The sequence below is a fragment of the Colletes latitarsis genome, chromosome 5 (genome assembly GCF_051014445.1).
Source record: "Colletes latitarsis isolate SP2378_abdomen chromosome 5, iyColLati1, whole genome shotgun sequence".
Taxonomy (NCBI): domain Eukaryota; kingdom Metazoa; phylum Arthropoda; class Insecta; order Hymenoptera; family Colletidae; genus Colletes; species Colletes latitarsis.
Genome location: NC_135138.1, coordinates 32,329,670 through 32,354,882, shown reverse-complemented (window position 1 = coordinate 32,354,882; position 25,213 = coordinate 32,329,670). Strand labels below are relative to the sequence as shown.

Below are 25,213 nucleotides of genomic sequence, written 5' to 3'. Positions count from 1 at the left end.
TTAAATATTTTAGATGAATGGTTCTATACGTTAAATATAATTAATGGGAGAAAAATCACTCAGTCGAATGAAAGTGAATTATCAAATATCAAATTTGTCCACTTCGCGTGCTCGATGCAAATAACCAGTCGCAAAATTTTCCATATTCCGTCGCGCGTGTAAACGTAATAGAAATAGAGTAGGTGGATAGATGTACAGCAAATATAGTCAAACGTATCCTGGTGTTCGAATAGTATCGTTACCACATCGCCATATCAACCGAAGTTGTAACCGTAAATCTCTGTTCGTTCGTTTTTCGCGTAAAAATTGAAGCAATCGACAAAACGCTTTTTCATATTTCGGCTCGGTGAAATCCGTCCAAAAATTGCATTCGTCTCTATTTGCTGGACGCGCTCGCCGTTTATAATTTCGTTTGCTCCGCTGGACAGTCGACTAACAGAGACACGAAGAAAGTCGACCGTATTTACGCGTCTCGACGGTAAATACAACGCCACTGGCGCATGTCTGGTTAATTGCAATATATTCGACACTACAGGTGAAACTAAAGCAACGTGACCTGAATTTCCTGGGAGCATTTTATCTCCCCAGCACGGTCATTATGGCGTGTGCGTAGGAAACTTCGTAGGACCGCTTTGCGCCGTGAAACTGGGAAAATTGATAGGAACGGACGCGACGCTAGGACGTTCACGAGCGAGAGCATGATAATAGATGCTAATTATTATACAGAATCGCTACAGAGCCGCTATCCCATGCACTCGAGTTCCTACGTTCCATAGCAAAACCAAAAAGTTAAGTGGACGTATGTTTAGATCGAAAACAAATATCAACATTTGGGAATTACCTCTGATAATACGACATATTTCACACGCGTATCAAAAGTACATATTTCAAATAATATTTCTGCAAATTTTCATGGAAGAATGTTAATTTGAATTTTATTCTTGGAACCACTTTTAATATTTTAAAAATACGATGCGTCTAACGATAAAGAATGCCATTTTAGTTGCACAATTTAAATTTCAAGGTAATTAGATAAAAAGTTCCCGGAGGAAGTTATCCACCAATTTTGAGAAAAATGTGTCTGACGTCTAAGAAAGTTGAGACGCGCTTCGCGAAGAAAGTTATACTATAATATTTTAAGTTGCGCCTTCATATTTGAAGAACGTGTTTCTAAAGTGTCGAATTTTAAAGAAATAGAGGACTATCTTATGTTCTTCGAAACCGTAAAGGTGGGGAGCCTTAACCATAGACGTGGTTTAATTTCGCCAAGGTTCGAGCGGAACTGTTTCGAACTCGTTAGCGGAAATTAAAGTCAGTTCAAAGTGTCGTTAGTTTGGTTTAATTCAATGACTCCGACAGTTTACTCTGCTGAACATGACCACCATAATTTGGGAAACATTCTATACGTGAAAATGGAAATATACTGTCCCTGACAATCTGGCATAAAATTGCAATAACGATATCAATGGGATCACAGTCGTATTCCTTATTTTTACTAAAACTCAACTCTAACACTTATGAACTTTTAATCATGTAAATGTCATTAGTGATACTATAAAGTGCCAACGATTCTAGCCTTAACCTTACCTCTAACAAGTCTCTCTATCATAACGAATACTGCTGCGAAGTCGAACAACATACTATAGCAAACCTATTCATTACAACGTTTATCGAGCACCTACCACACAAACTTTTCCTCGTATCTCACGACTACAAATACCTTGGGAAAACGCATAACTCACACGATATCCCTTGTGTTTCTCCAAGTAAATTTCCAGACGTACATATGTACGTAAAAGGAACTATCTGTAATACGTTTCGTAGTCGGCCGAGTGAAATTTTTCGCAAACAAGGTGACTCGTACGGAAAGTATTCCCTGTATGTTTTACACGACGAGAAGAAGATGCGTTGATCCATTTTAAACATGCAACTATAGATGTTTATAAACGACAATAAACGAAATATAATTACATTCAAACTGCACTACAATTGTATTTCTGTTCAAAGGAACCTCGTCCAACGACACGAAATTCAGTCAGTTTTGATTATTTGCACTCGAAAAAAATTCTGAACATTCGTAAAACATAAGTAAATATGAGAAACAATGAAACTTTAGAGCTACCTCGAGAAAAAAACGAAAAATTGATTTTTCGAGCCTGTTGCGCGACAGTCCCCGCTTAAAGTGAATCGTTTTGCATCCGTCTGATGTTTCTCTAGTTAACTCTTCGCGTGTCTCCCGTTTCTGCAGTTCCCTATCGTCGAGAATGTTATCCAGTTAGAGTTACGAGCGTAATCTGAGAGGTTGTAGCTCCGAGCGAGTACGCAGCGAATCGCAACGCAAGTTGTTCCAGTTCGTTTTCCACTTCCGTCGTTTTGGAATCCACTACGGTCACGTATTGTCCGTTTCGTCGAATCGTCAACTATTCCACGGCAACGAGTTTCTCCCGTGTTTCGCCCGAAACGTCTTGGATTGCTCTGCAGAGGAACGCGTTTCGATTCTCGTTAACAAAGCGAGAAGATTGTTTCCCTATGGGAAATACAAGCTGAAGTTTCATCCTCGTAACGACTAATTGTCAGTCTTAACACATTGTAACATAGCCCATTCTTGACTTAAAACATTCGAGACACGCTCAAGTAAAACGTGGAAACATTTATAAAATTTGCAAACACATCTAGCGTACTCACTCACTATGCGAACTCTCCGATGGAGAAAGCGCATTTTACACTTTCGACTTACTTTTGAAAATATAATTATTAATGTATACCACAATTATACAGGGTGTTCGGGCACCTCTGGGAAAAATTTTAATGGGGGATTCTAGAGGCCAAAATAAGACGAAAATCGAGAATACCAATTTGTTGATGGTGGCTTCGTTAAGAAGTTATTAACGTTTGAAGTTACGCCAATACTGAATTTTGTTCTCGAAAATGGGCAGGATTTCAGGGGTATGTGTATTCACTAAAAATGACTGTAATTGATCCCCGCAACCGAAAATAATTTTTCCAAAATGATTTGAAATTTTTTAATTTAATTGTTAATAACTTTTTAACGAAGCCTCCATCAACGAATTGGTATTCTTGATTTTCGTCTTATATTGGCCTCTTGGATCCCCCATTAAAATTTTTCCCAGCTGTGGCCGAACACCCTGTATAAAATTTTTACAGTTTAGAGCAATGAATGCAACTGGATAAAATCTCTTCAAAGCTGATTCCCAAGAACGTATTATTTACCATCGACCCAGATCGAAGACATTCGCATTTTTATTAATTCTTTGTTCGAGGACCGACTGCACTGGGAATCCCTTGTCAGCAAAATTCATCGATTTGTGTCGACGTTTTCGCTGACTTTTCTTGATCCCGTTGCTCAGATTTGATCAAACTGCTCATAGAGCTTTGTCGATGAAATTTAAATTGGATTAGTCGTTAATTACCGCACATGAAACGCTGCTGGAAATTCTAATCTCCTCCTAGCACGATCCTTACCGTGGAATATAACGACGAGTCTGATTGTTAGAATCTTTATCGTGGGGAAAGAAAGATCTTTCGAACGAATAGATGAAAGAATTAGGAGATAACCAATGGCTCGAAAACTTCAAGAGATTTTTGTTCGAGTTAGAGTGTATTGTGCTCTGTAAAAGGAAACGAAGTACTGCTATAGAATGATTACAATCCTTTCATATTCCTCAGATCGAAGACCCAAAGTACTTGAATCTACTTTTTCAATCTTGAAATCTGAATGAAACTTCTTCAGGGAGATAGAGGTTCTTTCGAAACATCAAGTGCCATCAAACGGAGTTGCATCTTTCTTTTTAAAGAATACTTTAACCGAAGCAAATCGATTTTCTGTTAAATTACAATACACACTTCAGACGATCCTTAAGCCGGAGATAACAGTTTGATGAAAGTTTACCATCGTGATTGTATTCAGATTGAATATCTGATACCACATTTTATGCTGACCTGTCGCGATACACAATGTATCTACATTCCTTGGTATTTAAAATATATAATTGTGAGTTTCTCTTTTTATTCTGTAATTCTTAAATATTTGTAAGCCTCATTCATAATTTGCACTTTACCCCAAATAAACAAACGCTGTTTCAATTAAATACTAATACGATTCAAGAGTTATCTAACATGAGAGAAGAAAGATTGTACAAATGGGCCAATCCCAGCTACGATTTGGGTCAAATACTGTTTAATTTAGAGATATTGATATTTCTTATATTTTTTTTCAGAACAAACTTCGTTATGTAGACAGAATCGTATAAATGGAATATGTTTGACAACTTTTATCACGAATTGACAAGCAAGTTAAAAAATGACTCTTTTATTTATGAGGTGAGCTTGAAACATTTACAAAAAATTCGAAGGTACATTTGGCGTCACGAAATTGACAAAAAGGTTCCAATAAACGCGACTTTTGAAACCATTTGTTCTCGAGATACAACCTTCTGGCTCTTTAACGATATTACACTTGAAACCGTGTTGATTTAAATCAACCCTAAGTGCCCCGAAAGGATTCCACGGCCCACATCTTCTTAACTTTATCGATCCCCCTTCTGTTTGATTAAGCGACGAGAGTGAAACTAAATTGTCTTTTCTACGTAGGGAACCGTAACAACTGACACAAATATTGGTCCCTCGCGTTTTTAACGTCACCGAAATTTCGAGTAACTTACAACGCCATTCGTGGCCGAACGACGAAGAAAATAATCGTTCTATTCCTAAAAAAATTACACGCAGAAAAACATTCAAGCAAAAATTCAGAAATTCACACTTTCAAAATGACACACATAAAACTGAAATGAAATATTTCAGGGAAGAACATCCTTGACACGATATTAAATATAAAAACATCTGTGAAATTTCTAATTTTTTAACGAGGAATTAATGTAGACTTCTTTTTCGGTTGCAAGAGCAATACGCAATCATTTTATATTTGTTTGTCTCCAATTAAACGAAATACGTCGAGCGTTCTCGATGGGAAAATTCAGCAAGTTCGCTGGCGCACTGGGTTTCTTGTAAAAGTTTTACGGCTCGTTTTCCCGTCGGCGCGCGGTTCGAGTTATCGGCTTTGCCTTTTTCTAATTCTCCGGCCAACAAGGAACTCCCCTTCAGCCACTTGTAACGCGAACGAAACTTTCAAGCAGTCGGTGAAAAAAATATTTTCCAAACCCGATGGAAGATTGCGTGGTCAGATAAAATCGCGAGAATCCTTCTCGAGTTCATCCAACTAGAGTGCATTCTCGCCGTCAAAACGGTCCAATTACGTTCAACTCGATTCAAGTTTCCCGCTGTTACGAAGTTTGAACACCTGGCATCGTATAGTGATTGGAACGCCCCGAAAATCTGACCAAACGAGTCTCCTTTTAACTTAAATTTCAAACATTAAACAACGAAAATAAAATGTTAAAATTATTAGTTTGATAGGAAAAATAATCTTCAAGCGTTTGATATTTATTCACGTTTACTATGATCGTTTTAAAAAATTTAATATTGAAGATATTTTTGTGAAAATTATTCGAACAGTTCACGACATTATACTGATTATTTAGACTCTAATAAAGACAACCTTCGTATGATAAATGGCTCCTTATACTGTGTGACTAAATTGGTCGTGTACATCGATACGATCGTCGTTGCAAATCGACGTATGATAAATCGCGACATGCTCCTATTACTCTTCTATCAAATGTGATCAAATATCTCATATCACAACTGATCAAACACCTCTAAGCGGTTATGTACTCTGCAAATTCCGAACTAGATGCAATATAATACCAATTGTATTATTTTAAATATATGAAACATATTAGATCGTCTCTTTCAAACTGACGAGGATAAAATTCCTAACGCGATAAGAGAAAAACGTCACAAATGTTAAATACACAGACATCGACGATTTCTAGACATTGAAAAAAATTGGTTTGGCGTCGAAGTTCAAAGTGTGGGTTTCACGTTAGCTTATGAAACGGAATCTTCGCGATCGTCTGATTACCATATATATCTTTGCTTGCAGACAATAAAAACGAACCTTTCCTAAAGCACTTAAGCCTAAACAACGACGACTGGGGCTCCAGAAATCGATTTTATACGACGATTCTCCGTGAAATCGTTTCTGGTCCCGTAAAGAAAAACTACTACGATGATGTTCCAAGCTAGATTTACATCTTCGTAAAATTCTTGTAAGCGTTCCGTGAAATCAAAGCATTTTATGTTTCAAGTTGTGGTCGAAGTCTAAAGAACTGAGATTTTCATTTGATATTACGTCGTATAACTACATTTCATTGTTATGAAAGAGTTTTTAAAATGAAGTTGTCCTTTTTACGTTTACTTTATAGTAGCGTAAGTCACTTTTCCCCATTGAAAATCGAAGTTCATATTATTTTTCGATCCACTTTCGTCACTGGCGTAAAACGATATTACCGATATTTTTGATTTCATTTTTACAATCCCTTTGCATTCAGCTTTTTAACGAACCACTTTATTTCTATCCCACGAAATCTCCAGGTTAATTAAGGTAAACCGTAATAATTCAACGTCAAGCTGGAAACTGACCTCGCGAAAGAATTTCACGTATAACGAGAAGTCGTCGGCGTATAATGAAGAATTACATTTATTAAAAACTTCGACAACGTCGTTGATGAATAAATTTTAATAGTCGAGGAGCTAAGTGAAACTCCTGGAAGTTATTCCTGCCAGCGAAAAGCAGATCTTCGCGATGTTCGAAATTAATAATCGGATTGCTTCGCTTTCTTTTTTCCCTTCGAATCGACGGAACATTTTGCAATCGACAGGGTCAGCAATGTCGCGAAACATTGCCAAATCTCTCTAATTAGTTCGATTTTATCGACTGATTGCTTTCCTTTTGTTTTCGCTGAGCTGGCTATGGTCCAAACTATCGGTGTCTGCGGTTACGGATTCTGTTGCGCGCCAGGGAATAAAATCAAGAGGAAATGGCGCAGCCCTGTACGATTTTGTGCCTCCAATTTGATTCAAACAGGACTACGTAAATCAGAAAATTTGTTGGTTTTAATTTTTATGAATTATACAGACGCAAATGGAGTGCACACTCATTTGGTAACAAACTGGCAAATGTACCGAATCAGACTTTTAAAAGACACAAATCTATCTCACGCTTCTCTAAAAGACCAATCGTTTCTAAAGATGTACTCTAGGTACTGAGGTAATATTAACTTTATCAAGTATTGCCCTACTTATCTCGCCATTACAGTCTGAGTCTTCTGTCAGAGACTGTTTTCTCTGGTATTCGACGATCATGTTTAGAATTTGAAGTTGATATTACTTCGTCTTCAACATGCAACGCTGTACTTGTCTCGCCATACGGTACGCTTTGAAACCTTTGCAAACTTTCTTAATACTCCATGACTTCGGAAGAACTTTAAGAATATGGAATTTCTCGTTATCACCCTATTCCACTCTAAATGTATCCTTTAATTCTCCATTTATATCCGAACAATTATCCACGGTACTACTTAAATAACTTCGTACATCTCCTAACTTCCTTTCATTATACTATGAACGCGACCTCCTTCCACGATTGTATCTCTTTTACGCCTTGAAATTTCAAGCGTTAACGGAGTCCTGGATTTTGTAATCAGAAATTAAGGTAAGAATCAGAAATTTTGTAAATAAATAAAGCGATCATTACTATTGCCTCGTAAATGTTGTTCTATAGTTAAGAATTAGTGTTTTCTTTTTAAATACTAAGTGAATTGATTTTATAAAATTATGATAAGAGCTCTAGAGGTTAGTATCGATCCCTTCGTAATATACAGGGCGAGTTGCCTGAATTTATCACCTTAAATTAGATAATAAAAAAATACCCGTCGAATACTTTTCGATGTTTTAAACCCATGCAGAGCAAAAAGCTAAAAACCCTTTCTTGTGACGAATTTTTAATTCGACGGTAGATAGGTATTTTTACGCAGCGTTTGCAACGTGGTTGGAGCTATAAAATCAGTTTTATTGGTGGAAGACTCACCCAGGAATCCCTGTATCGCTCCCAGCGGCATCACGAACAGGCTGACGAGGAGATCGGCGACGGCTAACGACAGAAGAAAGTAATTCGTGACGTTGTGCAGCCTCCTGTCGAGACCCACGGCCAGACAGACCAGTATATTGCCCAGACCGCCCGCCACGATGAACACCGCCACGAACAGGAAGCTCCAGTCGAAACGGCGACTCCTCGTCGACGAACTTAATTTCGTCCGGTGCGAACAGGACACCGCGAGATCCACTGTCGTCGCATTTCCCGTTGGCGTGCATTCCAGGATCTACAAACGAGAAAAACAATTTCATCGAGTCGCATTGTTAACGCAAACATACAATTAGATCGTTACCCATCTAACAAGGGAATATTTTATTTTTTATTTTTTTAATATATTTTCAAAATTTATTGTGGTGTTCCAGAATAGCTATCTACGTTTCGTTTGTGTCAGCTATTATTTAAATTCGTAAAGCAAAACGGAGAGAATTTCCACATCCGTGGACACCACGATTAACTCTCTATTGTATAATTAGGTACACGATAAAAATAATCCATATTAAATTAATCGAGGAAATTTTGTATGATACTAAAAGATCAACAAACGCGGTTACTCGTTATTTAACTCGAGCATCAATTAATGAATATTTAATTCTTGTCCCTTTATTATTGCTAATGATCGAGTAATGATTCGAATTTGGAACGAATTACTGGGCGATTTATATATCTCGAGACATCGACCGTAAAGCTTCAAGGGTGCAATTACATTCGATTGACGACGGAAATTTTTCACAGACTATCCCAGTTCTCGGACGACTGGAAAGCGTCGTGGAAAAAACGAATCTCAAGCTCGCGTTAATTAACGCAGTTCCCTCGCGAGCAAAGGCAGCGGGGAAAGTATATGTAGAATGAATTTTCATTTCTGCGGCGACTAAACGTTCGAAACAGTCCAGACGAACCGCGAGGAGTAATGGAACTTTCCTGGAACATCGGGGAACTTCGCTTACGAGTGTTAATCTCTCGCATAAACGGATTCGCAGCTTCGAAACGTTGTTACGTGGCTTTCTTTAAGAAAACGAAGAGTCCACGAATTTTCCAAGAGAAAGACGCGGCGGATAAATCTGTCTTGGAACTGAAGTAATCGAAGCTTGCGTCGCTTTGATAAGTTTTTAATGACCGTACTAATGTTCAATTAATTCGAGACTCGTTTTAGAGGAGATTTCGCATGAGAAAATTCGATTCGAAAGCAAACTTTCAATTAGTTCCGTCCACTTTTGTATTTTAAAATTTTAGGATCGTGGAATCAAATGGAAATTACGAAGCATGCATAGTTCGAGAATTTAGAAAAGGAGTTGAGCGTGATAGGAGGTTGATATTTTGCAGCGTCGGGTCCTCGACACGGGCAACGGAATGCTATTAATTAAAAAGAAATATGAGGTGAGATTCGAACTGGGAATATCGTGAAAATGCAAACGTTAAGCAACTGAAGAGAAAGATGAGCCTATGGGGACACCTGATGGGGGAAACGAGCGAGGAAGCGATCTCCCAATTCAAAGATCCTTTCTAAGTTGTCCAGATATATTTAAAAATAAATTAAATTTGTCACTTTAAAATAAAGACTAAAGCTTAGAAGAAATTGTTTAAACAACACGGAAAACCTTCAAAATTTGCCTGAGAGTGAAAGCGTTAAAGTGTCATCGAATATAAGTGCAATAGAGTACGACTTTGACTTCGGTGCAAGTAGAAAAGGCAATCACTGGTCAGACGCGCCAGCAAAATCGTATTCGATAAATTTTCAAATTCATGATATCTCAAGATCCAGTAGGCCGATTTTTCAGCAGGAATCTTTAGTAAACGTGTCTTTATCGCCTGAAATATTGATTTTTACTATTTTTTTTTAATACGCTAAAGATGAAAAAAACTAAAGAATCGAAACTTTAAATTCCGAGTCCCGTCATATTTTTATTTATCAAGATCTCAACTTCGCTCTTATTTCTGCCATAACTACACCCTTCCTAATGAAAATACTTTTTCCCCTCTGTTTCAGACTAACGAATTGGTAGGAATCGTGGAAGCCAGCGTAGCACTTTTTTCAGAAGAGCCATTAAACAAGAAGTTACAACTCCCACAATTTTTAATACTCTTGGACGAAAAGAATACTGTAGAAACTTATAAGCTGAGTAAATATATCCTCAAAATCTTAATATAAGACACCCTACCTACCATTTAAAAAAAATTATAGAAAAGGCCTTAACACGTTGACTGCCAGACCAAAATCGTAACATTGTTTATAAGACGAAAATTTGGATTTTAGACAATTGTAATCTACATAACTTAAAATTTGTCAAAGTACTTATTTTCATAAGCTAAAATTCATCCTACCATGCATACTATTCAAATTTACTTCCTTTAATTGTTTTAGTTCCATAGTGAACAGTCCTTCCACTCATATATGAATAACATGGCAGTCAAAATGTTATGGAGGATGAAAGAATCCCTTGAAATCCTTACCTCGTTCTCGAACGCCGTCTCGTTGCATTCCCTGAACCTCGGTATCCTTGACAGAAACACACCCTCCACGCTCTCGAACCCGCTGAGGACCAACGACACGTTCACGTCGCAGGAATAATCGCAAGGTCTGCAGAGCAACGACATCGACGAAGTAAAGGTGCCTTTGTCCGACGTGCAAAGATGATCGAACCCCAACAGATCAGACCCGCAATCGTCCACACAACCCAGGAAGCTGTCGTTGCAGGGCACCTGGTGGAGCATCGCCGTCAGATTGCTCGTCCAGACGGTCAGGTTCCCGTCCATGGTGTCCTTCGTGTTCCACACCCTGTCAGAGCTACATCCGTACTCTTTCACCGGGACGCAGCAGCGACTCGTCCATCGACAGTGTTTCGTTCACCAGCCTCGAGGCATCCTCGACACCAGGGCACTTTGTCCACGAGCGAACTATGATGCCTGTGCCGCGTGAACCTGTTCACTACCACGGATACCGAACCTCGACTTTGTCCTTCGATCCGCATAGTCACCGATTGGACGCGGTTCACCGAGTGAATTCAGGAACGCCCCAGCTGGCCACGGCACGATACGTGTATACACCAGCACGAACGATCCAATCCTGCAAAAGAAATTCTATAATAAGACTAACTAAATAATAATTATAATAGAAGGTGGACAAACTTTTCGGCGAAAATAAAAAAAATTTCAAATCGTCCTAAAAAACTTATTTTCGGCTGCGAGGGTCCATTACAAGCATTTTTGGTCAATAGACATACTCCCGAAATCCTACCCACTTTCGAGAAAAAAATTCGAGAAAGTGAAATTTTTTGACAAAATTAAAAAATTTCAAATCGTTCTGGAAAAATTATTTTCAGCTGCGGAGGTCCCTTAAAAGTATTTTTGGTTATTGGGCATACCCTCGAAATCTTACGCACTTTCGAGAAAAAAATTCCTTACCGAAAATGTCATGTCTGACCATACCATTGATATGTTCCACTGAATTTTCATGCGTATCTTTAAAACGTCATAACTTCCGAACGGATTGGACGATTTTAATGTTTCAAAAAGCAAACGACGCGTATTTTAATGGAGAATATGTAGAAATTATAAAAATATTGAAAAAGTTGTTCCTTGACCCCGTAAAATTAGAAAAACTCCGTAGAAATGGTCCAATTTTCAATCGGCTATAACTCCTATAATAGTGAATATATTTCCATGAAATTTTTTTCTGAAGTAGAGCTCATGGGTACCTACAAAAAAGTATTACACAACTTTTCTATAGGGCGTAAAACAAAATTACTAAAAATCAAAAATGAATTTTTAAGAAAAATCGACAGGGGGTAGGTGGACAAATTTTTCGGCGAAAAAAAATTTTTTCAATTCGTCTTAAAAAAATTATTTTTGACTGCGGGGGTCAATTACAATCATTTTTTATGAATGGACATAGCCCCAAAATCCTACGTAGTTTCGAGAAAAAAATTCTTTCCCGCAAATATAATGTCTGACCAGAAATATTCTACTGAAATTTCATGCGTATGTTTAAAATATCATAACTTCTGAACGGATTGGACGATTTTAATGTTTCAAAATGCAAACAACGCGTATTTTGGCGGAGAATATATGGAAATTCTAAGAATTTACCTCCTTAACTTCGTAAAGTGAGGGAAACCCCATAAAAGCGCTTAAAATATATAAATTTACATTCGATTTCTCGACGTTCGATCCGCCGTATGATATATTTTTTTTTATCTCCAAACCGTTCTAAAGATATAGCTTCTGCCAGTTGCGTGGGACGCTCCGTATACGACCGATAAATTTTTTCGCTACAAGACATTTCCCGTTTTATTAAATTGATACAGCGTCGGGGGTTATTAGGAAAGTAGTTCAGTGAGCCCTGCCTTAAACCACGACTGCTTTGTCCAGCGTTCTGCCATACCTTTGGTAACGCGGGCGCAGCGTGGATCGTCGAAGCCCCTTTCTGTTATGCGACGCACGCTGCCTCGTAAAATGCGCCCCATTCCTAGCATCGGTTTCAAATGGATCCCGGGGCAAGAAACCAACAGGCTTAGGCACAGGATACTCGATCACGAGCAGAGGGGGAACGGTGCGTTTATTCGGTACCGGCGATCCCTGTTTTTAGAGTAGTTTATGGATTCCTCAAGTTCGATTTTACGACTATGCTGCTCGCGTTCCAAGGGATCGGCCTGTGTATTATTCTGCCCCCTCCTTCATCTGAAACAAATGATGACAGTTTTTACTTCACCCTGTAGGAACAGATTCACCACCCCCCCTTGTTGGAATTATTAATCTATCAGTTTCCTAGTTGCGTTTCGGAGTCGTCTTCGCTAGTAGGTCAAGATCGATCGCGAAAATATGCAAATAAAAATATTCGAATGCAGAAGATAATTGGATAGGGACAGTTTCGACTGGAAACTCGTTCGTAACTCGAATGGCGAATCCCCCGAGGAAACACGAGTGCCAAGATTTATTTTTAGCGGGAACTGGAGTGGTTTTAGTTGAGAGGATTGATTAAGAAATATCGGGATATGTTTCAAACAAGAGTCGAGTACCATTTTTGCGTCAAATTAAAATGTCTCTTGAATAATGATTTTTAAAAATAAATAATTCAATGCTTTCGGAAACTATTTAACGTTTACCGGTATCGCCAATAATTTCAGAGATATCGGAGGAAACCGCTTCGAATTGGATATCCTATATGTTAATTATTCTATCATCATGTTCCAAAATAATTATAATTGCTTCTTTCGGTTCTAGAATTGGATCATCTTCGATAACGATTACCTAAATAATTGTGGAACAAGCAGAAATAACTATGGTAAATAAAATATAAAAAAAATTGTGTGTTAATGTTTATATTATATACTTTATTCTTAGTGATTAAGATATATTTATGTTTATTTGATTCATTTTGTATTTTACTATATGGACGTAAAATGGAATGATTGAATGTTCCAACGAATTTGTTCGTCATCATCCTTAATTAATGATAAGCGATACGAAGTGATATTTCCAAAGTGTTTGAAGAATCTGGAAACAAAAACAGTGAAATACTTCGAGTACTGCTTGAATTGCCGGAGATATAAAAATATGAAATGTTTTTTAGAATGCTTGTTTGTCGGAGACTTCTGAAATTCGCGGAAACCTTCGGAGATTTATAAATATTCAGACGAGAATTGACTTAATTTACAGAACTAATATTGATGTAGATTGTGCATATTTTAATATTGCCTCTTTCCTACTGTTCAAAATAGAATCGTAAATATTCTCAGATCATCAATGTAAATATATAATGTAACATTATTGAATTGTTACTAGCTTGAATGTCTAATAGTTTTTTTTTATTAAGACACTATTTATTTGCAGTTTAAAGAATATTTGAATTTAAATTTGTTTGACTATGTATAACCGAAAGCAGTCTAAAGAACGCTTATTTTACAAATTCTTTTCACAATACTAATTAATATACTTCTCATGTTTTTATTTCTTTTTTAAGAGTGAAGAAAGAAGATCAATCCTGACTGCAACTAAAACTATTCATCGGCCAATTAGCAGTCTCAGATTTTCTCATTTAGATACAAATTTGTGAATAACGAATGAAATGCAAACAATTTACATTATAAAATGGAATTATATTTCACGTTGAATAAACAGTAATAATTATGTCGGTAGAAATTAAATTGAAAAATTGTGAGCAGAAGAATAAAATTCCACCAAACGTGGAAAATTTTAAAACGAAATGACGCATAAATCGTGAGTGGAATTATATAGTCGCGTGAATTAATTACAAAAATATAATTGCCCAGTGGTGTAAAACTTGGAAATTGTCAGCCGTGCGATAGAAATTGTCTCGATGGAGGATTACGCGGAAGGAAAGGTTATGAATAATCCATACATCACTTTCGGTTTCCCGTCTAGCTAGTTTATCGGAACAACGAAGTTACCTTTGACGGTCCAAATGGAATATTTATCGAGGATTATAAAGCAACGAGAGTTTCAGAATCAATACCAATGCCAGTGTAAAAACAAAGTCATGGAACCTTCAACCGAATCTGGAAGCAACGAGATATTTTCTACATACCCGTGGTTTATATTTTATTCAAGATACGTCGACGAAGGATCCAGCCAGATATAATAGTATTGCATCGATCAATAATAAAACGAGCTTTTAAGACGACACCATCGTCGGTACTTATCTTGGCGATCCTGCTTGATAAATTACAGTCGCGGTAAGCCGTCCTTTTGATGGATACATGCGAACAAAAATCGCTTTCCATTAATTAATTATCTATCGTAAAAGGAAAATTTGTAAATATTAAAAAGAGATAAGTCAAGAAACGTAAAGCAAATTATTACATTAAACAGGTAAAAATAAGTAGCTAAAGAAAACTGAAAGTAAATAAAGTACAGCTTATTGCAACTTTTCGTCGAAACTATTAGAGAATCTGTCCCTCGATAAAAGGGCAATAATATGATTTCGTCGTGATGGTGTTTCGGAACATTTTGCTTGGAATACACGTTCGCGTCAAAATAGGAAATTTAATAGAAGGTAGATAGGACATTGTGGATCTATTACGTAACCTCCTCGTTTCTCTTTTACCTCTGGACTTCTTTTTCTGGTGATTTATTAGAGACGATATTATAACCAATATTCCAACTACGCCGGAAAGAAGAAAAGAACTCAAGAAACTTGTAAATTTTATAACTGACTATTTAACTAAGAAGAGAATGAAAAAAATGTTTGGAAGTACATGGAAATATTGTTTCTAAATATTTAATAAAAAATTCTCAACTTGTAGAACACTGTTACGACCCTTTGAGTATGGAAAATATAAAAAATATTTCAGATGAACGATGACAGCTATTTAAAGCTGAAAGTAGTTTCAAAATCTAGTTTTACATTGTAAGAATTGGAGGGCCGATTCTGCGTGAGTCATTTTTAGCCAGTGTTCAGCAAACTTGTTACAAATGTCTCGCAAAATTATGAAAATGGCGTACTAGCCAGGAAACTACGCTCGAACGAATTTCACCATAAATATGTAATGCACAATTTACAACGCGTACAAGATGCAATTTGCGTTTCCGACTGAACTACTTAAAGTTCGCCCCTTTCTGCTCTGCAAATTTTTCTTATAGTTGAAAGTGTTCCGTGAATTTTGAAAAGATTCACAACCACTGCTTTTCTGTACCATGGAAAATCACAGAAAATCTTTCTGCCATTTCTTATGCTTTCCGTAAAATAGTCTGTGCTACTTCAAAACAGAACTGTAAATCTTCACCCATGGTTGCAAATATGGCGACCACAATTGCATTGGGCTCCGTGTTTACACGATTGAAACGATCTTGCACGAAAAGCGTCGCTGCATCCGAGAGAAATAAACCTATACAAAAGCTTTCGACGCCATTTCTCTTAGAGAATCCTTAAAAATTTAAATGAATCAGAAAAATAATCTGTAATCTCTTGAAAACTGACTTATGGTAACTTCTACTTGAAATTTTTAGTCTAATCTAATTAATTTTGATATCTTCAACCTCGATATGGAAACCCTAAATAAATTTTTAGAGTAGAATATTAGCTTGTGTTAGCAATTTTATTTTGGAAATATTTTATTAACCCCTTGTTTGTGGAAACTCAATATTGGACGTATTTAGATAGTATATTTTGGGGATAAACTGGGAAATTTGACACTAGATTTACAGGATCCATCAATCTAACTCTGTTAACTGATTCGAAATTAATTAACTCTAGCAGCAATATTCGTCGGTTACAAGCTGCAATAATTGAAATTTTAGAATTTATCGTTGTGATAGATAAAATGAACGAGAACGTTCGTAAAAACGCTTCGTGTATGGATTTTAATAGCGACAGAACGGAACGCCCAGCTGTGATAAAGTGCAACTCCGTCGAAACCATAAATACGACCTTTCGAAAGCCAATAATATTTCACGTGACGCGTACACCTTGCACCTCGTGGTTCGGTGTCGATACTTTGGCAAAGTTTCTCGCCAACGAAACGAAAAACAAGCTCGTAGGGAAAAGTTCCAAATCAGACCTATAATTGATATATCCCCGTTTTTCGTTAGTTTTACGTAAAAAGGGATTTTTCAAGCGTCGAGCTGGGAAAATCCCTTGACTGGTGGATATCCTCGACATTTGTTCCAATTTTAGCACGAACGACAGAAATACTCAACAATTCAATGGTATACTTGTCAATTTATCCCCAACGACACTAATATCGTTTAAAAGTTTATAAGTATTAAGAATGTTCATTCTAAGTTAAACCTTCGATTTAAACGAACAAACATTTCACCTGTCCATACTCTAAGAAAACTCGAAATAATGTTACACAGTGATGAATATCGTGAAATACTACATATTTTGAAATCCATACGAATACTCAAATATGACAACTTATTTAATCGTAGTACTCGAATAACTGATATCACATCATTTTAATAGTCCCAGTGGTACTTTATTCTTTATAATTTCATCGAATGCATCCTGTTGGTCGCCGTAAACTCCACTAAAACTTAATATCATCGTTTGCCGGATACGCGATGCTCTTTCAGCAACGAACACCTCGATAATATTATGAATACCGAGAATATCACGGAAATCTGTACATTGAAATCTCCTCATAAAAGATGCATCGCGCAATATCGAGCATCCTTCCAACGTCCTTGCTTTCGTCCTAGTTTCTATTTCATTCCGAGGCTTCCTTTGAGGACACTCGAGGTTGGAAAAAGACTCGCGAGCATAAATTACACGATCTGTCTAATTCCATACTTATCTATTCTCTCGGCTTTTTCAACGCCTATCGTTCATAGAAATAAGATCGATAGAATAGAAATTGGGGCATTCGTCTCACGTCTGTTCTCGTTACGGTTTCTAATTATCTTCTTGGACACGTATCAAAGGTTTTCGAGTTAATTCGCGCCAGAAGAGTCCAGTCTTAGCTACGTTTTTCTTTTCGTTGCAAATGAAAAATCCTTTGACCTTTTCCACAACGGCGTGAGAAGTTGGAACGAAGAGTTCTCGTCCCTCCATTTCCCTGTCTCGGTTCGAGTTTGCTCTTTTAGTTACCGTTAATCAGGACAGCCTAATTAAAAGCGTCTTATTTTGAATGGAAAAGTTTCGTGGCTGATAGCCCGATGTCAGCAATTTTACGCGTGCCATTTGTTCTCCTCGTCTCCGTAAACCTTTCAACCGTTATTCCTCCCCAAGGAATCATGCCCCTGTAACGTTAAATTAACTACGCGATCTGTAAGTCCTCCGAATGGCTATTAGAATATTTATCCTGGTGGAAATTTTCATGGCCGACGTGACTCCAGTTTAGTTAAAATAGAGAATGTTCCCCATTCTCCCCCCAGTCGCGGTTGCACGGTCATTTCGCTACGTAAATTAGTAACCCGCTGTACCTTGCAGTAATTAATGCGATCAGATCCAGCGGAAAGTTGCTTTAAATCCCAGTCGAGCTGTTTCACGGGTAAATTGTGCTTCTAAGCAGATTGATCGGACGTTCGAGCTGCTGATCGACATTGCGTTCGATGATAATCCCGTTGCGAGATATTTCAATGTGTTCGACATGCCTCGTTAATCAATGATATAACGTGCAAATAAATTCCTATTTATATTTCGTCGTTTCGAAGGAAAGCATTTTTTAAAATAGCAAAGAACGAATTTTTAACGTTGGACAAATTTCAAGGAATGATAGTTCAGATCGAGGTATAATAACAAGAACTTTATCCACGATCGAGAATTTTATTCTAAAAAAATGACGTTCATTGTAGAAACATTCACTCCTCTTCGTTCTTATGAAATGAATATCCTACGTAGTTGGGTTAATATAAAATACAATAGAAGCAAGATATTAAGTTCAGAGGCAATAAGAGGAATAAGAATAATCAGGAGCTTTCATGCTAATGTTCAGTAATGAATACGATAGTTGAAGGAGCAACAATTCATGGGAGCGGAAAGGCGAGTTAATATCCGAGATTGTAGGAGAAAGAACCGCGTTGCAGTAGAAAGAACTCTGTGTATCAGACAACAAAGACGAAGTATATGTCTTTGTTTCGTATTTAAATAAGTGGATTGTTCAAATAGAAATGTAATCTGATTGTATTTACATACACCATAAACGAATCTTGGGTATTCATTTTGCATTAGTTGCGTAGGAATACAAAATCGTTTAGTTAGATAAAGGAAAGTCGAGTACTAAGATAATTAACAGTGAAGAAAGGAGGCTTGGAGTGTCCATAATATTGGCGAGGTTTATAGGGTTAATTTAAGTAGAGATAACAGTAAAGTTGAAATTTATGATGCAAGAGTTCGAAAGAGAAAGACCCGCGAAAGTGGGTGTTAAACCTAACAAAAATAAAAGAACTTTCTGTAGAATCGACTTAAATCAGTTTCCAATATTGGACCGTATCGGTGGCTCGCAACACACACATCGTGTGTTCGCTTTTTGTTACATTTACGTTTTTATATACTGCAAACAGCTCTCGGCTACTTTTTATACTGTATAAATATCATGCATGCCCGTGTACTGTATAAATTTGTTATGTCGAATATTTTTCTTCCTCGTATGACCCCGGATTCAATATTTCGTTTCCATAAATACTGTGTTCACACTCAAAGGGCATACGGTAAAAATTTCGTATAGAAAATTTCTGTGTGTAATATGTTTGTTTTATCACATTTTTATTTTTTACATATACGTACGAAAATTTTAAACAAATCGTTTGCAATCGTTTTCGATAAATTACGTTCGCCGTTTATGAAAACACAGTTTCGAGAAAATAATATCGACCTATACTCACCTCTTTTTATCACTTAAATATGGTATAAAATCTGATCTAGAAATTGATTCTTCAAATAATATACATATATGAAATAATATGAGTAAATTAAATGTGTAATAATATTCTTGACAACGGTCACAGCTACTTTATTTATTTATAAGAAATTAAATTCATTGTGTTTCGAAGATCGAAACTTGGTTGTCCCCTCGATGGAGGATCAGGATGAGAATTAGGTAGAAAACGTTTTCAGAAGTTCGTGAAAGTGCACAATGTTTTCACAGATACTTACGCGAGCATATGGACTGTGAAATTGCCGCGTGTTTATTAGAATATTGTTAAAATAAACAATTGCGACTGATTGCGTTTCGATTCGAACGGAAACCAGCACGCGGGTTAATAAAATCAACGAATTTGGTAGGTGCCTCAACGCGTGCATCGGAATTCACGCGTCGCTTATTAATTTCGAGTATCGATAGACTGTTGCGCATTCCCACGCATCGATATTAATTTTTACGCGTCGAAAGATCGACGAAATTCACGCGTTACGTGTGATTTCCGATACTACGCGAACTCAGTTTTATACCGTGTTGATTCTTAAACAAGTATAAAGAAATATTGGTGCTCTCGTTAGCTGTATTGTTAGGAAGACAAGATTTTTTCCAATAAAATCTCTTCGAACCAAAATTAAGACCACGTTTGAAACTCACTCTAACGAAAAATATATAAGAAAAAAGAAGAATGCTTTTCTATCGAGAACTGATCATAGGACACACATTTCTGAGATCGATTAAAGTAGTATTCGTATCAATAACAGAAATAAAATTATGTAGTCGAACGATTTTAACTTTCTAGCAGTTATAAAATAGTACAGAGAAAAAGTATGGTCAAAATTTCATATCCCGATTTATTACATTTCTCGATATTTTCAACTTTCCCGACAGTTATAGAATATCGCAGAGGGGAAATATTGCTGACTATCAAAATTTTATCCTACGGTTGTTTGCATTTCTCGCGTTCTCTAGAAAAGTATTGGATACGGGAAAAAGTTTTGTAATCAAATTCTGTACGCTTTTTTACGGAAAGTAATATGTATCGATTCAAAATATTGACAAGTATCAAGAAATCGCTTCGACGACAAAAACGGAAGTATATCAAGAAGAGGAAGAGTTTCTTCAGCTATTTGACTACTGCGAGATTATTGCATACTTAATTGCAAGCAAAATTTAATTTTCGTTCTACCTTAGACTATCTACGTGATCTATTTTTCTAATTACACGAATGCTTTTGCTGGAGCTCAACAGTAAATTCGTAAAGCCGACAGATGTAGCTTCGCACTCTTTACAAACTCGAGGTTTTCGTTCATAACATAACGCCATTAAGGCTGCTATTTAGTTGGTAATTTGTTTGGTAGTGTGTTTTTAATAACCAAGAAAACCAGCTGCAGAACATGGAGAACTTCTGTAAATGGAACCCAAAGTGGTCTTTACCTGAATGTACCCTTTAATTGGGGGTGGTTACATTGTTTTAAATCATGCATACAACCCCATTGTAGTGTCCATTGACCTTTGTAATTAATCAACCCACGTGTTTTAATTCTCAAAAACCTCTGAATAACTGTTACGAAGTATTACTATAGAAATTAACATTTTCATTTAATTATTTTAATTTCTCCATTTGGTTAGTCAAAGAAAAAACAATTAAAATCTCTCTATTTATCTCTACAACCATGTATTCAAAAGCTTGCAAATTTTATTATTTTCCTGGTAATATACTGTAGTATAATATTCATTATGTGATATATCATACAGAAATAATTAGTATAATATCATTATACTACAAAGGATCCTACGAGATCCTACGAATGTTTGACGCAGCTGATTAAAAAGCTCTTTGTTACCCTGGTGCAAACGATGCATCGTATCTATCTTAACATCTTTAACATCATATATTATGCTTTCGAAAGCCGTTCAAAATCTAATTTTAGATTTCCATCAAATTTTTTTCTGACAGACAAAACAACGGAGTAGATGAAGTGAATGTTTTCGAATGCGTTTAAAGTTGAATGATCATGTTTTACGATTGAACGGGTTTAACTTTACAACCGTTTCCCTCGCAACTTATCGATAACACCGGAAAAGTACACGACGTCTCCATTCCCTATCTTGTTCCTCCAACATTTCTGCCATTTTCACACTCGTGTATATCTCAGACGATCGCCGGAAGACTCCGGAATCCCTTTCGACGACAAATTGGTCTACTTTGCGTGGATATCGTCTCTACTGAGGCAGTGTTTTTGAACTGTCAAGATCTCGCGGATAACGAATACATACTCCCTTTTAAAAAGTTGCGAATTCGATGCAGCACAAATTTGATTTTAATCGATTAAAAGTAAGTCAATGAATCGTACGAAAATTTTTTAATTACAATTAATACCCAAGAAGTAAAGAATTGTATCGAGTAGTAGGATAGGAAACATTCTTAATTATAAGAATAGAATAAATTTTGAAAGCTAAACAAAATAAAATATCAATATGGGCACGTATAATAGATAAATAAATGACACACGATATTAACATCATCCTTATAATCTACATAATAATAAATGTCAACTTAGTGAGTAAAAAGTGAAGAAGATAATGAACATCTTAATAAACAACATAATTAGAATTAAGTGCACAGTACTTTATATATCGTATGAGAATATGTGAAACACAAATAAATAATATGACTATGTATGTTAGTATAATATCCTTCTCTAATCTTTTAAACCTTCAACAATGTTAATTCGTGTTCTAGCATCACTAATTATTCCGCGGATTATTTTATTCTTAGCAGTGCAAAGAATCGAGTAAGAAATATCAAAAAATTAAAATTCAACTTTAGAACAAAGCAATTGCAATTATTTTCAGGTGATTGTTGGAGATTCTACGATTATATTTTCCAATTAAAATTGTGTTATTGTCATCAATTGGCGGCATTCGCGAAAGAGGTGACGGCTACAGAGATAAATGGCACTTAGAAGTGGGCCACAACCCAAAAAAATTTGGCAAACAATGATTTAGCAGACACGATCGAAAAGTTTACTGCAAGTTCTCAGTCATGTCTGCCCGTACCTCAGAGTTTTTCTGCAATCGATAAATCAACGCAAGGATACATTTACAATCCATCTCTCATAGCAAACAAGTAGCAAGGAAACTTTTTCAACTTATTTAAAATTTCATTGTTCGTGCTGTCCGCATAGTTGGAAAATACCGCGCTAGGTGCAATAAATAACGTACGTGGGCATCCAATTAAAACTTTATTTTCATATTCGTTCGAACGGCTTCCGTGTCGTCCACGAAAAAAGCTAAGTTCATTAATAGACAATAATATTACGCAGCCGCGAGGAAAATTGCGTTACTAAAAAACGTTCAACAGTCGGATTACGCGGCTGCTGTGCAAGAAATATAGTAAATTATAAACAGGAAAAGTTCCACAAACGTTGTTACAAAGTTAACGTCTAGACAGCAAGATGCATACAATTAATCGAAGGATTTAAATTAAAAAATACTTGGAGGTATTTCATTTCACGATCAAAAATTGAAACTTTTTACGACGAATTTTCGCAGCTACGCGATTAAACGATTCCCATAAGCAACACTTGTCAACGAGAGACAACATTGGATAATTTAATGGACTGAAATTTTCATTTGTACAATTTGAAACTGTCCGAATAACCGCGCTGGGAAGTTGGAGAATGTTTTCGAACATTTCATCTCGACGATTTCTAATTGAGAGCCACCTACCAAGTTGCTTCGTTAGCCAGGTGCAACTTTCCCCGTCATAAACGCTCGAGCGTCTTGCGCGTTGTTTAATTATCCCTGCAATTAGCGGGGCGATGAAAACCGACATCTCATAAATGAGACTTACATTTCCAGACTGTAAAGACATTTGCGTGTCGCGGAAACAAACCGAAGACGATGGTCTAACAAGCTCTAGATCGCGTTATGCGATCTGGATTAGTATAAATCTTGTTACGGGGATTATTACGTCGCGTTATTACCTTTCGACGTCGCGTGGATAACAGTCAGAAAATAGAGAACGAAGGATCGTTTGGAAAAAGTTTAATTGACCCTAGAACTTGACTACTCCCGCTTGAATCATTACGTTGTTATAAAAATTAGAGAAACAAGAAATCTATTTGTCCGATCTAATTCCGATTCGTCGAAATTTTGCACGAAACTGATAATGTGTGTACAAAACCAGTAATGAAGTACAAATACAACAAAATACGAAATAATTTATAAATTTGATCGAGTAAAGCTAATATAAAAAACATTTTCAATAAGAATTTTTAATGTATTCGTGCCATTAGGAAAATGAATTTTGTAGTTAGCGCGAGGTAGAAAAAAGATTTAATTTCAAGCAGTTAAATATACGAAGAAACTCACGTGACTCCACTGCAAATGAAACTTTAATGGATCTGCCTAGTTTGAAGGTGTTTTTTTTTTGGGATATTCAAATTTTAAAAGCATTGACCCAAAAATACTGTTGCGAAATTTGAAAACTGCTGAGGTTAAAAGAATCTAAATTGAATTTTCTTTGTTTGATAATATTATACGGCCTTTCGGAGCCATTTATTCGTTTGAAATTTGAATTCAATATACAGGATCCTGATGACTGAGTTTTCAAAAAATTACAAACATTTTGTTTTAATAATATAGACAAATATTAAGAATCAGTCGTGTTTTTCATAACACATGAGTCTCGTAAATCGATACAACGATAACTATGCCACCGATAGCCGAGCACTCGAACATTAATAACTTGATCCTGAATCCCCTACTGCACGAATCCCATTTTGTGTTTCAAAATAGAAATTACATGGTTATTTATACATCCATAAATTAAGTGGCTAAACCTGCACGGCTATTAGACGAGCCCATAAAGATTGCCTTAATCATGCGCAAATTCTGGAAATTGTCTTGGCCAATCTTACTGGGATTGTTTCTATCAGGCACATTTTACAGAGAATTAGAATTCACACAAAAAATGCACTGTTATTAATATTAAAAAAAAAACAGTAAAAGATATTGCTTGCCTCCATAAATCGGGGTAGTTTATATTATAATATAGGCAAAGAATAAATTTCCTGTTATTCTACAAAGTGTTGATTAGTTTCAAAGATTCGCTTGAAGTTATCGAGACGAAAATTCTACGTTTTCAAACGATAAAATTGAAACATGTCACCCTAGGACTTAGAAAATTCGCGCGAACAGAATCCTAATATCCTAGGAATACGAAGATCGAGTATCTCCATTGGGGACCGATCGATTCTGGTCATAAATTAAATCAACTCCTCAGCAAAGTCTCAGCTTACTTAGCGTTCAAATATTAACTGTCGAAAGACGAAAACATTTATTATACGCGCGACAGAAACCAGATTGTCGTTAATATACACACGCCACGATCGTATGTTTCTCAAATTAAACTTCAAAGCTATATTTGTTTTTCGACTTCAATATTTCAAAACAAATGGTCCACTCGAGAAAACGAAATTATTATTGATTCGTTCAAATTATTTACTGTATTTGCATGTATCTTTGAATGTGAATACTAAGGTGGAAAGAATAATACTGATTATTGCCATTATCAGCTTTGAAAACGCGCGTCGACAAGTGCATACGTTATCACGGTCAAAGTGCATCGGCCGTTCTGCTTATGCTATGGGGAGCAAAGCTTGGATTTAGCTGATTGGCCATCGACTGATGGGAGCGGGATACGGATGTAATTTGTTAACGGACTCGCACGAAAAATAATACAACTCGATAACGAGATATGACACAACAGCGGAGATTACTAAGGCCAATGACAGTGTTACGTACTTTTTTTAAACAT

General features: G+C 36.4%; 1 protein-coding gene across 6 annotated transcripts in view; it reads right to left on the bottom strand.

The window, feature by feature from the left end:
• Window positions 1–25,213, bottom strand: part of 5-ht2a (5-hydroxytryptamine receptor 2A) — a 56,137-nt gene that overhangs the window by 25,970 nt on the left and 4,954 nt on the right. For all 6 annotated transcript variants that reach the window (XM_076765900.1, XM_076765903.1, XM_076765901.1 and 3 more), the window contains 3 exons: window positions 12,453–12,748; window positions 10,523–11,135; window positions 8,009–8,300 (listed from right to left, as the gene is read on the bottom strand). In XM_076765900.1, coding sequence (XP_076622015.1) covers window positions 8,009–8,300; window positions 10,523–10,825 — 595 coding nt within the window. In that variant the 5' untranslated portion in view covers window positions 10,826–11,135; window positions 12,453–12,748. The remainder of the gene's footprint in view (window positions 1–8,008; window positions 8,301–10,522; window positions 11,136–12,452; window positions 12,749–25,213) is intronic.